Source organism: Trachinotus anak, unplaced genomic scaffold (genome assembly GCF_046630095.1).
Source record: "Trachinotus anak isolate AG129_WGS33_773 ecotype Australia unplaced genomic scaffold, CSIRO_AGI_Tana_v1 ptg000009l, whole genome shotgun sequence".
Taxonomy (NCBI): Eukaryota; Metazoa; Chordata; class Actinopteri; order Carangiformes; family Carangidae; genus Trachinotus; species Trachinotus anak.
Genome location: NW_027273860.1, coordinates 21,494,901 through 21,511,857, shown reverse-complemented (window position 1 = coordinate 21,511,857; position 16,957 = coordinate 21,494,901). Strand labels below are relative to the sequence as shown.

The 16,957-nt window shown below is 44.9% G+C and overlaps 1 protein-coding gene across 2 annotated transcripts; it reads left to right on the top strand.

Annotated features, from left to right (window-relative positions):
* The first annotated feature begins 1,456 nt into the window (after positions 1–1,456).
* Positions 1,457–14,947, top strand: LOC139625647 (uncharacterized). Of its 2 annotated transcripts, XM_071485807.1 has the most exons (6): positions 1,457–1,687; positions 5,645–5,757; positions 5,907–6,093; positions 8,259–8,304; positions 8,978–9,238; positions 9,315–9,395. In XM_071485807.1, the coding sequence occupies exons 1-6, from the start codon at positions 1,587–1,589 to the stop codon at positions 9,318–9,320; spliced, it is 714 nt and encodes a 237-aa protein (XP_071341908.1). In that variant the 5' UTR covers positions 1,457–1,586; the 3' UTR covers positions 9,321–9,395. The 2 variants fall into 2 exon arrangements, with proteins under 2 accessions (XP_071341908.1, XP_071341907.1); XM_071485806.1 differs by having other exon boundaries at positions 1,465–1,687; positions 8,978–14,947.
* The last annotated feature ends 2,010 nt before the right edge of the window (positions 14,948–16,957 follow it).

Genomic DNA, 16,957 nt, shown 5'->3' with positions numbered 1-16,957 from the left:
ACCTGACTGTTGGTCTGAGTGATTCTGGAGCTGCTGATTAACAACAGATGCATCAGTGAGCAGAAGTTCTGTGTGGATGAGAGAGACTGGTTGGAGCTGACAGAAATGCTCTAGTCACTCAGATAACCACTCTTTACAACACATCAACCTGGAGGTGGATTGACTGCAACAGCAGAGACCACATCAGGTTCCACTTCCTGTCACCAAGACCAGAAACCTGAGGCTGCAGTGGACACAGGCTCACCAACACTGGACAGGTGAAGACCTGGTCTGATGGATCTGGATTTCTGCTGAGGCAGCTGGTAGGGTCAGAGTCTGATCCATGGACCAACCGGTCCAGGTGGTGGTGGTGGTGGTGGTGTGATGGTGTGGAGATGTTTTCTTGACTCACTTTGGGCCTTAACACCAATCAGTCCTGGTCTGATGATCTCAGTCTGTCTGAGTGTTGTTGCTGACCATGTTCATCCTTCATGGCCACAGTTAACCAACTTCTAATGGCTACTTCCTGCAGGATAATGCTCCATGTCACAAACTGGTTTCATCAACATGACAGTGAGTCCAGTTCAGTCTCCAGACCTGGATCCAGTAGGATCCCTTTGGGATGTAGTAGGACAGGAGACCTGCAGTATGACAGTGCTGTGATCATGTGACTGGTCCTCGTCTTCATCTGTTGGACTGATTAGAATAACTTTGTACATGTTGTTTTCACTCACTAATGAAACCTGTGAGCCTCTCGTCTGTTCAGTTTGATTTACACTAACGAGGCTGCACTGCAGAGGAGGTAAAGCTCAGTCTTCCCTCCCATCCCAGAACAACGCAGAAATGAAAGAGCTGTCAGAACAGGAGGAAGGAGCTGGTCCTCCTGCAGGGACTAAGCCAGAGCTGTGAGGAGTGGATGCCAGGTGTTGGAGGCTGTGGAAGTCCAACATGCTTGCCTGGGTTTGATCTAAATGTTGAGGAACACAAACTCCTGCACACTTCTCTGGAATCATGATTCACTTGATCAAAAATAAAAACAGTTCAATGCAATCTTTTCTCAACAGCTTAAAGTGAAGATGTGGAGAAAAACACTTTGACGTGTTTATGGTGTTTAGATGCAGGATAAAGACCAGACGTATCCACACTTATCATAGGCTGAGGAACAACTGTGGTGAGGAATCACTGTTTAAAGTATCTGAGATTGTGATTGGTGTGTGATCAATAGTTCATCTGAGTACAAAATTCATTCTGACTTGAATCATGCTGTGTTTTCTGAATTAACACGTGCATCTTGTGAGTTAGAAAGAAGTTTGTGTTTCAGGTTTTGCACATACTGTCTTCATGTAGCTGATCACAGGGTTCAGCAGTTCGTCTTTAAAATGTAATAAAATATGTCATAATACAGCTGCTCTGAGGATCAAACAGCTGCAGTGTCCTGAAGGAACCCGGTAGTGACTGCAGGTGTTGAACTTTAACCTCCACTCTGACACTGGCACGGACAGCCACTTGGCTCGTTCCCAGTTCAGTTGCTGTGGGTTCCTATATTTTTGAGATGCAGAGACCTGTGAGGCTGAACACTGAGGTCTGACGGAACCGGTTCAAGGAGGATGTCAACAAGTGACGCAGGAGAGTTGGAGCTCAGAGCTGTAGCAGAGAGAGCGACGCCTCACAGCAGGACCGCGCTGAGCGGACGGAGCGCTGCGGCGAGGTAAGTCCACGGTCTTTAAAGGTCGTATCAACCACTGTGTAACTACACTGTGTATTTATGACTTCCATCGACCTGTTAATTGTTGTTGCGCACATTCTTTGGCTCCGTTTGCTCACTGGAGACTTTTTTTTTAGCTGCGGTGTGAGCCGTTCTGATGAACGGAGAGAAAATCAAGCCGAACTACCTTTGAAAATCTGTACATTCAATGTTGCAGCGCTTGTCTGGAGTCACATGCATGTCTCACATCTAAACGAAAACCTGTAACAATTCGAAGCTTTATTATTAGTTAATACGGCGTTGAGATATTCTGATCATTTCACATTTCCTCTCGGTTCAGCCGCACGATGCTGGTCAGACCTCATTTGACCGCAAAAGCTGGCGGGAGCAACTTGTGAAAAAGTCTGAAGTGTTGTTTAAACTGTATTTTTGATAAAGGTCAGTGTCATGCTGATCAGTTGACTTGTCTTAAAAGTGTTTGGTCGTGGTTTGCGTAAAATTGCCAGATTTTTAAGAAAGGTTTGGTGTGACATGCTCTTTCTCTAGCTCGTAAAACGTGACGTATCTGGGTTTTAGTGAACAAACCTGAGCCTGTGTGTGTGTGTGTGTGTGTGTGTGTGTGTGTGTGTGTTTGTCGTGCACTTCAGTAACACTGAAACTTTAACACAGCCTATTGTAAACCAGCCTCTTCAGCTTCAGTGCTGTTCTAGTCCAGTTCAGGCGAGCTCATGCATATCCAGGCCACATCCAGGCCTGCAGTTATACAGAGGTGCCACACAGTGCTGTCTGTGCATGTCCACAGCTCTGCCTCTGTTTATTATCGGCTAAACGCCCCCCCCCCATCTAAAGGCTGGAAGATAAGCAGCTCTGCTGAAGGTGTGGCAGCAAACAGAACAAGTCTCGGTCTGTCCTGCTCACCTGTTCTTACCACTCACTGTAAAGTCATTAAGTTGTCTCCGGATGAATCTGAAGACGTTTAGGGTGTAGATCATTTGCAGTAATTGGAACATTACATGGGTTTGTCAGTACTGAGCACACACCCACACTCTAGTGCAGGCTGGATCTTCGTGGTTATGTAAGTGTTTTGCTGGCAGATTTGAGCACACACCCACAACCAAGGACTCACCACACACACTGCAGCTGCCAAAGAGCCTCTCTCAGATAACAGTCAATCGTCAAAACAAACAGTTCACAGGTATCTGTTACAAGTCTGCAGCACTGACTAAAGACTGTAGATTTACTGAAGACTGCAGCACTGACTGAAGCTGTTGTGTGTTTGTGTTATCAACTTCAGGTCAAAGGTCACTAAAATGACCTTTTTAGGATTTTACTCTCACAACAGGAACTTCAGCAATAACAGTTTAATTTGCATGAACTCTTTTGAAAAAGTCTGTCTTTTAAGTGTTTCTACAGATTATTGATTAATCTCTAAATAAGATGATTTAATTAAAACATCAGAAAAAATCTGATTTGTGTTTTCAGGTTGACATAAAACAGACAGGAAGTAGAGATTGTTGTACATTTTACTTAAACTGTCAATCATCAAACTTGATGAATCGATTCATTTAATGTTGAGTTATGAGTTCACAGGTGTTTCTGCAGACACTGGAGTAGCGGAGTACCTCAGATTCCATTCAGTTTGATTTGTACAGCTCCAAATCATAATCTACATTATGTGAAGGGTCTGGTCACACCTGAGTTTATTATAGAGAGAAACCAACCGTTCCTACAAAGAGCAGCAGCTGGAGATGGGGGGAGGAAAAACCTCCAACAGAACCAAGATCATCTTCAATTCTTCTATTCACCCAGGTTCATTTTATCTTCTGTAGGAGTGGTTCACCTCAGCTCATTTAAATAAAGGAGCTTCATATTTGGAGCTGAAACAACTGTTGATTAATCAAGTGGTTGATCAGCAGAATATTAATTTGCAATAACTTTGGTAACTGAATAAATGTATAAATAATTTCTAAAGCAGAAATGCTAAAAACTTCCAGCTTCTTAGGTTTTGATATTTTCTGGTCTTCGTGGTCCTCTGTGATGACAGGTGAATATTAATCTTTATTTGTTGGTCAGTCACAGAATAGATAAAGTAATAGATAGTAAATAATAAAACTGTGATGCTGATGTGATTTACTGTTTTCATTTTATAGATCAAACCATAGAAATGATTAAAAAAATGAATCAGTGGGGAGACCAAGTCTTAGTTGCAGCCCTGAAAATATTTTTCATGTATGTTTGTGATCAGCACACAGAGAATTAAAAACATGAATTATATAATTTCTAACTTCAGGTGCTGAAGCTGCAGCTGAGGGAAAAAAATGTGTTGATGGATTTAAAACCTTCTGAAACTCATCAGGTTAGAGATCAGTTCCATTCCTGCCTCAGGATGTTACAGTGGAGGATGAAGAGGAAGAGGAAGACTGAACACTGGATCAGTGTGTTTTGTAGTGAACGTCCACAGAGCAGAAGCTCCAGTCACTGATTAGTCAAAAGGAGAAATCATCAATCATCACTTTCTCATGTTGAACGTTTGCTGACTCCTGCACCTCTAAAGGTTTGGATTTGATTTTTCTTCTCATTGTGAATAGAATCTGTGGGGAACTGTGACGGGATTTTGTGAGATGGATCCACAGGTTGAAGGTTGAAGGAAACCCTCATCCTGTGGAGCAGAGGTTTCACCTGTGAGAAGCTGTGACGGCAGGTCCTTAGTTCAGGTGGACAGAACCTGAGGGGAACATGTGATCATGAGCAGCAGATCCAAATGCTGCACCATCACAGGCCTGTGATGTCTCTCTGTTTCAGTTCTTGTGATGTCATAGATGTCTGGTGTTGCCTCCGGCAGAGGCAGGATAAAAACACATCAGAGGCATGTTGGCCTCTGAGGTCGCTGCTGAAGAGCAGGAACCCCTCCCTCCTCCCTCCTCCCTCATATTTCTTTCTGCTTCGCTCATGTCACATCATGTCAGGCTTTAATAAAGGCCTCACAGATTATTTTGTAATGAAGACAGAGAGTCGGCCCTGAAGGCGGGTAAGGTAGGGTTCAGAGTCCAAAGACCAATCAGAGTGATTGACTCTGGCCTCTGGATCTTAATCAGCAGCTGAGGTGAGATAAAGAGAGAGTGAGTTGTGTTTATCCAACAAATGTTGCAGAGACATGTTGGTTCATATTTGGATCTCATCTGTGTTGTGTCACTTTTGCGCCTGGCGGTTTGCTTGTAGCGTGGGTTCAGCAGTAAATGTGCACGTTAGAGTCAACGTGTGAGTGGGTGTGTGAGCACTGTGCTCTGGTTGTAAGAGAAAGTGTGGAGTGGGCAGAGTTGAACTGTTATGTAACCACATGTTATCAGTGCAGCTCAGTCACAGTGGTGAGAGGAGGAAACATGGCTGCTGCTGCTTCTTCTTCTTCACCACTCAGTCAGATCACAGCAGACACTCAGTCCTGCAGAAAGGCAAGGACAAGATTTAATCATTCACTGATTAGTCTGCAGCTACTTTGATCATCAGTTGTTAAAATACCAAAGTTCTGTAGCCTGCAGCTCCTCCAGCATCAGGTCACAGTCATGCAGGATAACAACCAGCAGCAGGAGTCACACAGAGTAGTCTGAACAGTTTAACGCTGCTTAACATTCACAGGAAGTTGGACTGTGTGTGTGTGCAGGGGTTACAACAGTGTAACTGTGGAGCCTCTGCATCAGGTGGTTGCGCCATGACCGACGTGCAGGGTTAGGGTTAGAAATGTAAACATGTCGGGTCTGGGGCGTCTGCAGAGAAGAAGAAGAACTGTATCTGCTGGTGTTTGTACCCTCAGTTTTCTGATGATGATGTCACTCTGGAGGATCTCATGAAATCCTGATCAGTCATGATGCATCTGTCCACCTGATGCTCACGTATCAGTCTACACACACCTACAGCAGCTGGTCTGGACTAATGAAGATGAACCTTCACCTGTTTGTGTTTCAGAGCTCAGGAGGAAACACGTGGTGACAGGTTCCTGCAAGAAAAGCATGGTTATGAAAACATAACAGACCAAGACCACCAGCTCCCAGCTGTCAGCCAGGAGGGAGCGCACAGAGGTGAACACACACACACACACACACACACACACACACACACACACACACACACACACACACACACACACACACACACACACACACACACACACACACACACACACACACACACACACAGCTCTTAACCAGCTGCTGTGGATCTGTTACAGCTCTGATATTTGGAGCAGACGTAGTAAGACCAGAGAAGGCTGCTCACTGTGCTGGCTCGGAGATCCAGATCCAGAAGCCTTCTGGACCCAGATTAGCCTCCTCCCTCTTCTTGACACTTTCTCAGAACCGACGCTTTGACAAACAAGATCAAAAACTGAGGCTGACGCCTGACCCCCATCCACAAAGGTAAGACAGACACATTCATGAGATTCAGTTCTCCCCCTGCTTAAACCCATAGTTCAGGGACTACAGGGTAGCGGTTTGGGGTCCGGTCTGTCCTGCTTTCGAATCCATTTATGAGATACTGCAGCGTTCCCTCAGTGTCCACTCGACAAGGTCCTCTCAGCAGGTAGCAGAGCCATGTGCACTCACATGGCTCAGGACTACAGGCCCCATGGGTCCTTGAAGCTCCTGCAGGTGTTTTTGGTTCCTGCAGACCCCATCCCAGTCTTAGACCATGTAATCAGGTTGCTGCAGTTCTGTGCTTGTGTTCGGAGGTTAAGACCAGGAGGTGAAGAACCTGGTCCATGCAAGACTGGATTATCAACTAGGCACAATGAGGAAACTGCTCAGGGGCCCTTAGATCCTCAGGAGCCCCAGAAGCTCATGATTTACTGTGTCTGTGTGTGTGTGTGTGTCTTGGTTTTTGGTCATTGAACAGCTCTTAAGAGATGTAAGACGGGCCCCAGAGTATTCAGGGCCCTGTCTTGTAGAGGGGCCTCATGCTTACATGATACAGGTTTCAATCAAATTAACAACTGGAGTCTGATGTCAAATCGTTGCTTTGGGGTCCCTGACAGTTGAATCTGGCCCCTGACTATGGTTTGTGTCAATACTGTGTTGACGTGATTCACTGGGTTCAAATAGACCTGATCAGACAAGCAGGGTTCATCAGACCATAAGATTCAATTCAAATTGCAATTCAATTGTATACATTATCTCAAGGCACTTTACAGGGTAAGGCCTTACTTTGTTATAGAGAAAAACCCAACAGTTCCCACAAAGAGCAAGCGCTTGGCGACAGGGGGGAGGAAAAACTCCCTTTTAACAGGAAGAAACCTCCAACAGAACCGGGCTCAGGGTGGGCGGCCATCTGCCTCGACCAGTTGGGTTTAAGAGGAGAAAGAGGGGGTGGAGGGAGGAGAGAGGAGAAAAGATAGAGAGAGATCAGACCAGTAGGGTTAATCAGACCAGCAGGGTTAATCCCCTGGACCTGGTCTGTGGACTTTAGCCCCAACAGGAAGAATACTGTGTTCCAGTGGATCCAATATGTTGAGAGTCACCACCCTAACCCTACACCCTCACAGTTAATGTGTTATCTACAGGTCAGCAGCATGGCAGAGTCTGGGGTTACTTTAAGTTAAAGAGGAGGAATTTACATCTTTGTGTTTAGATCAAATCTGACAGAATAACTGCTCTGCACAAAAGGTGACAACAGTGTGTCTGTGTCTGTGTCACAGATTTCCATGGACCTGTCAATAAAGGTCAATGATCAAACAGGCTTTATTGGTTCAAGAGACACACCCCCCTCAACTGTCTGTTCAACATGACCTTATAGAGACATGAAGGTGTGTGTGTGTGTGTGTGTGTGTGTGTGTGTGTGTGTGAGAGCCATGTGCGGCCATGTCCCACATAAAATGCCCTGCAGGTGCTTTGATAAATGGTTGTGAGGTGTGGCTATAGAGCTCATGTGTTACAGTGAGAGCAGTTCAGGGACAGGGCAGAGGAATGCTGAGCATCCTGCTGATCCACATTACTGTGGTAAATGTAAGAGATCTAATCCATCAGATGTTTCACACAGAAACATTACAGCAGAGCACAAGAGGCCTTTCTGAGATCCCTCTGAGAACAGATATAACACTTATTGTTTGCTGAGGGACTTTATTCATTTTCAGTGTTTATCTCAGCAGTAAAATCATGAAACACTCACTTTTCACACCTTCACTATCATGTTCATAAAGTTTCAACACGTCAACATCACATCTGTTTCCTCGTCTCAGTATCCAACATTTCACAATTCACTGCATCAGAGGTTTTCTTCCGTTCAGGTAAAGTGCTCATTACATTTCACTGGGAGGTTATTTACTGTAAACACATCATGGTTCCATGTAAATGATGCCGCAGGTGATGAACTGCTGTGTCAAATTTATTCCATTTCATTCAATTTTGATGTGAATAATTCAGCCAGTAACAATAAAGCAGTCATAAAATGTGTAATCAAAGCTCCAGAGCTTATAGTTCATATTTTGGGTAACACACTCTGCATTATTTCCAGTCCACAAGTAAGTGACAGGTTGAATCCTGAGTATGTCTAATGGTTTTCATGTGTCCTCTCTCCCCTGTTTTACCAGTTTGACTGAACCACAGAAAGCTGAGACTGAGGACAGCTGTGGCCAGGTAAAGATCAGCCACCGTCTTTATTATAATATAATGTGAACTGGTTTACAAGGTGAAATCTGACACACAGCAAATGTAAATCCAAAATATTCAAGCATATCCTTTTAGAAAACAATAAGCCACTGAAATTCTCTGAAAACCACATAAAGCATGAATAACATAATAAGTGACAAACGAAAAAACACTGTGATTGATTATTGTTGTAAGAGTGAGAAGGGACAGGGTGTGTGTGCTTTTTTGTGTGTCCTCATCTTTCAAAGTAACCAGTTTGTCAAGGCCAGAATCTCTTAAATAGCTGCACCATGGGAAAAGAAGCTTTAGACAAGCTCTGGCTTCTCTGGCAGCACACTCATTGTGACTGCATTTTACTTTGCTGTGCACAGAATTTGCATTGGTATGATATGAAGAGCTGAAGCTGGTGTATGAAAACAGTTAGGCTATAATGAGAGAGATGGACAGACCTGATCTGTGGTTATAAACACAAGTCTTGTCTGCGATGTTGTATGGTCATACAAATCAATATTATATCTGGGTAGATTAAATGGCAAAAATGTAATTTAAAACCCTAATTTTAACATTGTTTCCCAATTTAAAAAAAATAATGAATGAAATATGTTTAATTAATGCAAGTTGCATGTTACATGTGTTATAGTAATTCTTCTTCTTATAACAGTTTATCAGACGAACATCACCACCAGAGACAGACAGTAACTGCCTGTTACCAGAGGCAACACCATCTCCAGCCTCAAAGGAAGAGGAGGTCATCACAGTTGTCTGCAATGAACTGGAGACTAACAAGGACTTGAGCGGACGTCAGCATTTGTCACATAGTGACTGTGGACCGCATGAACATAATGGCTTGCACATCCTTCCATGTGAGGCGCAACCAAAAAGGACTGGCTCTGGATCCATAGAGTTAGAGGACGATATAAAGGTCTGTACAAATCTTGAGAACCAAAAGGATTTAGAGGAACTGTCCAACGCTGCAGTAACCATGCTGTCTTCCACAGTGGTAACGGTTCTTGCTCCACACTGGAGTGGCCGACTACGACGGACCAAAAGGTTCGAGGGTAATGGAAACTCAGAAGATGTGACAAAAACTGTGTCAAACCACAGATATGAACCTTTTCAGGAGATACAGAACCAACATGGTGTGGAGAGGGGGTTGACTGATGGATCACAGGCCCAAATGAGAGTCCCATTTGTGGGAACCAGGAGGAATACAGTGGACTGGTCAGTTCAGAGTGGTCCTGCAAGGCTGCAATATGAATCTAAGAGTAAAATAATTCAGACTGTCTCTCTGGATGCAAACTCTGGGAGGATGGACAACAGGAAACTAGATGCAGGTACTGTAAGCCCTGTAGTCACAACTGCATCTCCACTATCTCCCCTGTGCCCTGACCCAAATGAACGAAGGAGAAATCCACAAACTGGCCATCAAGGAGCACTCTCAGCTTTAAGCTCTAAACCAACAACCAGCAGTTTACTTCTGTCTTTAAGGAGAGTCAACTCCAGTGGCAGGAGCTCTAACGCAGCCCCCACCCTCTCTGAGGAAAACCCTTCACCAAGTGATCAAGAAGGAAACCTGTTCAGGACACACATCTCTCAAACCTTTCTCAACAATAAAGAGCAAGAGAGGCCAAAGTCAAGTCTCTCTCCGTCCATTTCTTATAGGTCAGCTGAAACCGGGCCTGTCCTATCCTCCAACCACAGAGAAAGGAACGTATCTGAATCTCACTTCTTTTCAACTTCACCTATAAACAAAGACACAGGAGACACACCCTTCACCCAACAACCTCAAACAGGTTCCAAACTGACATTCCTGAGTAGGGGGCCATCAGCAAGGCAACAGAACTGCAGGGGTTCAGAGAAAAATACAGACCTACCTCAAAAGAGCTTAGTCTCCACACCCAGACCTTCTCCATATAATCCCTCTGCCCTCCTAAAAACCCACTCCCTACCAAGAGGAACCACCCTGACATCCACATCCTGGTGGAAACAAGTTACCCCAGAATGCAGTTCCCCTCTAACCCTGAATGATCCAACCAACATCAAAGACGAGGTGAACACACCCTGTAATGATAATAGGGACTTGGCCTCGCCGGGTGCAACTGACAACAAAAGTTTTAGTAGTCAAATCCCCAATAACAGAGACAACAACAACACAACAGAGTCAGTTTACAAAGGCAACTTGAATGTTGTTATGAAGACTCATGGAGGAACTCCCAGCCTCAAACAAAGACATGCTGAGAATTCACCTGACTACAAATCAGACAGGCTTGTCAAACAGCATTGTGGCTCAAATTTAAACATCCGAGAGCCACAAAAGCTTCATCATTTGCCTGATGTTTTGTCTTCGTCTAAAATTATCAGAGCTACAGCACAAACAACACTGAGTCACTCTAAAGATCTCAGCAAGCGTGATGTAAGGAATAGTTTATTTACAGCAAATGTAACTGAGTCACCACCTACTTTGCTAAATCCCAAGAGCTTAAATACTCCCACTGAGAGCAGCAGGAAACACAGTAATAATCACTGCTCTTCCAGAACCAACAGCATCTTTGCATCTCCTCAAAACAAGGAGAAGTTTACCAAACAGTCTTTTTCTCTTGCTACCACCATCACTCTCAACAGTCAAGCTCTGACTTCTAAAGCTACGTCTGGTCTCTCCCCAGTCCCAAACACCCATACTAGTTCCTCTTTTCATTCTCATCCAGTTTCTTCTCAGACCAGTACTCATACTTCATCACCCACTGGCTCTTCTACCCAAACACCCAAAATCACCACCACAGGCAATGCTACACCTCTTGGCTTTGAAAGAAGCTATGGCTCCATGCCCAAGCCTTTCCGCCCTAAAACCGTGTCCAGCCTGACCCCCACAGTCAGCACTTTCTCTAAAACAAACTACAGCCCCTTATCCATTGCATCAATTGCCCCATCTACCACAACTGACCCCAGCCCATCACTTCTTACTCCTCCTGCCACTCCTGTCATTACATCCTCTCCCACCACTATCACCCTCTCCTCTCTCCTAACTCCCCCTACAACCCCAAACATTACCAGCCCCATCTACTCAAAAACCTCCAATCCTAAGGAAGGGAGGACATTCTCAAGCAGCCCAGAAAGAGACCCAAAGAATCCGTGCCCCGGGGGAGAGGGAAAGAGAGTGAGACGAGTAACATGGGAGGACTCGGTGGACCTGCAGCGTTCTGAGCCCGTCACAGTGGAGAAGCCACATCCATCTGGAGCCCCAACAAGTCCTCTGTCTCCTTCCAGGTCCCCCCGAAGCATTAGAGCTCCATCCATCTTCTCCTTTCTAAGATCAAACAGTCCAACCACAAATACATCTCCTTTGTCCCCTACCCCCTCCAGCATACAGATGGGGAAAGGAGGAAAGTATCGATCCCTGTCATCTGACTCTGCTGATTTAACATCCAGAGAGCGAGAGAGGTCGAAGCAAAGACCTTGTGACACTACAATCTCTGATCAGGGAAGATGGGACTTAACCACACCCAGGCAGGAGAGGACACTGTCAGTGGAGTCTGGCACTGTCCAGTGCAGGTCCTCTGCTCCTCTCTCCCTACCTTCTGACTTTTCAAGTGCTTACAAGCTTCGTTATAGCTCTACACCATACTCGACTCTTATGTCTAGCAGGTCAACACAAGGAGATTCTAATACTTTCACAATCAGATCACCCCTCTTCCAAAAAGCCTCTCAGCCAATTTACAGTCCACATCTTTCCATACATACTGAGCCAGTTGCAACCATGACCATTCCCACATCCAAACCCCATCAGTCACCTATCAGCCCACCCCAGACCTTATCTTTGCCTTTCCAAAACAAAGCTGCCACGCAAGAAAGTGCAAAGTGTGGAGTTTCGGAAACCAATCACGTCAACAATAATCACAGCAAGAACAACAGCCAAGATCACCAGAACGGCCAGATATTACTTGTTGACAACAGATTTCATATCAGCTCACAGTGTTTGCAGGGTGATAAGGCACACAGCTCCTCTTCAACATGTGTAACCGAGACACTGGTTTACAGCATTAAATCTAAAGTAGATACAGCCACAGCTGCCTCAAAGAATACCACACCTAAACCTTTGCAACATAATGCAAACACAGTGGTTTCTTTGGAGACCAGGTTAAGTCAACAGCCACACACAGTGCAGAATAAGGAAGTTTCAGGTGAACCATGTAGTCAATCAGATCAGAGCTCCAGTGGTGGCAGCTCAGCAGAGAGTCAGTCCCAGGACGAAGAAGGCTGCAACAGAAGAACGAAGGAGGGTGTACTCAGTAAAGGCAGATTTTTCTCAGTGGAGAGCAGCAGTGAACAAAGCCCAAAGAGAAGCCGGTTTGCGCTGAAGAGAAGTGTCAGCACACCGAACTCCACCTTGTCAAGGTCAGACTCAGAGAGAGCCAACAAGACCAACAACAAAATGGACCAGGTCCTTAACAGACTGAGACAAACATTCAGCACTAGACGGACTGATGACGATCTGTCATTTCCATGGAAATGGAAACGGTCCTCTCAAACACCTTCTGTTAGTGGTTCAAGTGACATCAGTATCAGTGACATCAATGCTGATAGTACCAAAACGCTGGAGGAGCGGGAGCAGGAAGGGGGGGTGGTGCTGAAGGATAATGAAAAAGTAACAGAGGGTACAAAGACATGGACACAAAACAGATACACTATCATACCATCTTCAGCTGTTGGTAGCACAGGGGCAGGAGAGCAGTTCTCCATTTGGTCAGACAACTCTGCTCCAGAAACTGACCAAGATGAGCAGGAGACAACAGGACTCAAGTCTGAAAGTAAAAGCCAAGTTCATCTGAAAGTCCACAGCCCAACAACACACCAGTTTGACTTTTACAATGACAACAGGACAGATTATAGACCCACAGACCAGTTTCCCTCATGTAGAGATCACAGTCCTGGTAGGAGCCCTAACCCATCTGTTGGTTATCCTTCTCAGTTCAGGAAGTCGACATCCAATCCCAGGAGCCCCTTCTCCCCTTTCTCCTCTCTATCCCCGCTCTCCCCATTTCCCTCACCTGATGTAACAGACGACAGTGTATTCTACAGCCCAAAGCTGCAGCGTCGCAGCATCTCACCATGTGAGCCAGGAGAGGGAATCAGCCTGGGAGGTTCAAGAAAAAGCAGGGTATCCACAGGCCCTCCAAGTGCAGGTCAAGGACATGACAAGGAGCACTTGACATCCTCCTATGCAGACTTAAAGTATGGCATTGAGCCTGGAAGGTCGTTTTCTGTGAGCTCAGTACTCTCCAGTCGACCCTCAGGGCCTGGACGCATCTCCACTGGGCCCAGATTCATGAGTGTGGGTGACCTCTCTGAATCGTCCTTGACTTGTAGAGGCACCAGCAAGGACTGGGATCAGTGGGCTTTCACACCTGATTGGAGCACTTTGGAATATGGCTGCCAGCCTCCTAGTGACTGTCATGTGCCATATTTCCCCAGTGACCCTGGTAAAATGAGATCAAGATCTCTCCCTCGATCACTCACCAGGCGTTTGGCAAACTGGAGCTCAGGAGTCTCAGTTGCTCAACCTGTTACTACTGCATCCTCAAAGCAAGCCCACGTGTGGAGCCCTAACATGACCACTTGTCATTTTGGATGGGATACAGAGGGTCCCCCAACACCCCCTCCAACACCTCCCCTGTCACCAGTATCCAGACGAGTGTCCACACCCCCCAGCCTTTCCTCCCCTATATTTCCCAGCTCACCAGGAGCGCCACAGTCAGCGGACAGCCAGTCCCCCAGAGGGCATTTGCCTTCCAGAGGTTACATCTCCAGCCTTAGCACTTTCGAGGAGTCTTCCGACAGCAGCTCAGACACAACAACAGATGATGAATATTACTTAGAAACAGGTGAGGGGGAAGAAAAGGAGACAGAGTTGTAAAAACAGAAGAACAACTGTTGTAAATCCTTCTTTCTTGGGTCTCTGTGATCCTGGACTTTAAAGATGCAGAAAGAGGAGAGAGATCCACTGTCACCTGTGTGCTCTGCTTGTTTACTAAGGTCAGTGGGGACTGCCGGTTGCCTGCATGTTTTGCTTGTTAGAAGTGGTGGTTACTGTCATATTAAATGAGCAAGCATGATATTGTCAGCATAGTTTTAAGATGTGTTAATGTACAGTGTTCTGTATATTACTGTGGCTCTGTAGTGTGGGGATAAGAAATAACCATTGTTCAACATTTATAGCTCTGACAGTTGCATGGGATCAGTGAGGGATGTACATCTGTGTTATAATCAAACTAATGTTGCAGGTTAGGCTCTTGTCTTGGTTTGCATTTCATTCTGCTACTTAACAGAGGTAATGTGGATAAATGTGGTATCATATGATATTTCACCATCTGTCTTCTTCTATGTTTGAAGATTGAAATGAATTGCGCTATATGTTGTCAGCATAATGCAGATACAGTTTATTTTCTTAGTGACTTTTTTAACGGGCAGATTGTTGCTTTCAAAAGGTTTTGTACTCTGGGATGAAATGAAATAATTATCACATTATTATGAACATTTGTTATCAGACATTATAAAGTGCTCTGTACAGTGCCTGCTCTTATTTGCACAGTGACAATCTAAAGTCTTAATAAAGCTATTTTATAAATAAATGTAATATTTCCAACATTATTTGTGGGTTATGTTGGTAAATCAATTACACTCCTGCTGCTGTGTTGTGTTGTACCTTACCCAGTGGTGTTTCTCAGTTTCCCATCACAGTGTTTACATGCCTTAATAAGTGAAAAGGTATGTTGAGTGTTGCCATGAGAGACAAAAGATCCAGTACCTGGGGCCACATTCCTGCCTGCAGGGAGTTTTTCAATGTCTGATATTAATCATAATGCTATCTACTCTAAATAGTATCTGCTGTAGGTGGGGCTGTTCAACAGTTATTCACATTGTTAAAGTGGGTGTTTCCTCCTGTTCATAGCTGTGGTAACACAAACTGTTGTGGTGATGGTTGGACAAAACATCCATTAGACTGGGTGTAAAAACCTCACCTGTGTGTTTGGACATTGTGTCCTTGACTTTCTCTTCTATGAATAATTTTTCCAGAGGTACAGTCACACTGAGGCAGCACAGTCAGCCATGACATCATCTGGGACAGGCACAGCCTCACATCATGTGTCATAATGAGTCTTCACAGCACTGACTTTGAAGGAAAGTGCAGCACTTCATCCAGTGAAAAAGACACTGAGCTGAGTGTGTGGCTGATAAGACAGATGGAGCTCATCTGCTGTTTCTAGAGATAAAGACCAGCCGGGATATCAATGCGCTACAACAGGCTTTATCTTCTGGTCTTTGGGACTAGTGTTGGATTTAAATGCCTTGTTTCCTGAATGTGTGTAAATCCCACATCAATCTGTATTTTTCATTATGACAGACTGTAAAACTGCCTCCTTTATTTAGAAAAATTAAGATTTCAATGTCCTTCACTCTGTGCTGCTGATGATATAAAGATGTTATGCTGTTGGGTTGGCATCCAGCAGCCTGGGGATGTAGTGTTTGTGTGTGTGTGTGTGTGTGTGTGTGTGTGTGTGTGTGTGTGTGTGTGTGTGTGTGCGTGCAGCAGCATATCACAGGTGTCTAAAAAGTATATTCATCTTCTTCCTTTAGAACACGGAGGGACAGTTTCCTAACTATGGGTTGAGGTAGGGAAATGAATATGAGTTGCCAGTCCTAACTTCAGGACTCCTCATGTTTCTGACTCAGACTAATTCACAAAGATACTTAAAGCTAAAAGTAGAACCTAAGTCTGGACGAGTTAGAAGTAGTTGAGGGGATCCTGACTCACTGACACCAGATCACGGAGAATCATAAAGGACTGTGGTCATTCCACGTCTCAATGTTTTTGGAACCTTGAATGATGCTGAATTACAGAAAAGACAGAACTCACCAGGGAACAGTGATTGTTGTGGAGTCTGTGACTGATGTAGTAACATCTCAACCAACCGAAAACAAGCCAGTCCTGGTGGTCCTGATGGCCCTGGTCACACAGGTTCTGTTGATGCTGGTGGTCCTGGTGGTCCTGATTGTCCTGATAGTTCTGGTCGTCCTGATTACACAGGTTGTGTTGTTGCTGCTCCAGTTGTAGATGTTGTTGCAAAGTGGATCTACTCACAGTTCATGATGTTAGTGAGAGGGGCCTGAGGCAGCTGTTTGACAGGATCATGTTCATCATGTGTGTCACTGTGAGGGACAGTGGATATCACACCTCCCTCCCCCCACAGCCGGGACCACAGCTACATCACCACAGGTACTTACACATAATACTGCTCATATCAGGCAGATTTATTACACGACTCAAATACTTAATTATACTAAGTACGATAAAATATGTTTTATGATCATCTTTATTGAATTGATTTGAAGGTCTGTACAGTCTTTAATTGGAGCTGTGTATGTTTTAGGGCAGAGAAAAAGAAGAGGATATGCAGTGTGGTGGAAAGAGCCACTGACAGATGAATTTCACTCAAAGTGTGAATATTTGATTTGACTCTGGATCAACAGGATGTGAACTGACACTAGTCTGATGGGAGGAGGGAGACGACCACAAGGACGTGATTCTAGTTTTTTCTATGATCTCTGTTTTTCTGATTGCATCACTGCAGGATGTTGCTCATGT

What these genes read in the sequence shown, in the direction of transcription:
- LOC139625647 (XM_071485806.1), top strand. Translation starts at nt 1,587, where the DNA reads ATGTCAACAAGTGACGCAGGAGAGTTGGAGCTCAGAGCTGTAGCAGAG. An exon ending in CCAGGAGGGAGCGCACAGAG is followed by an intron (nt 5,758 to 5,906) that starts GTGAACACACAC and finishes GATCTGTTACAG; the next exon opens with CTCTGATATTTGGAGCAGAC. An exon ending in CTGAGGACAGCTGTGGCCAG is followed by an intron (nt 8,305 to 8,977) that starts GTAAAGATCAGC and finishes TTCTTATAACAG; the next exon opens with TTTATCAGACGAACATCACC.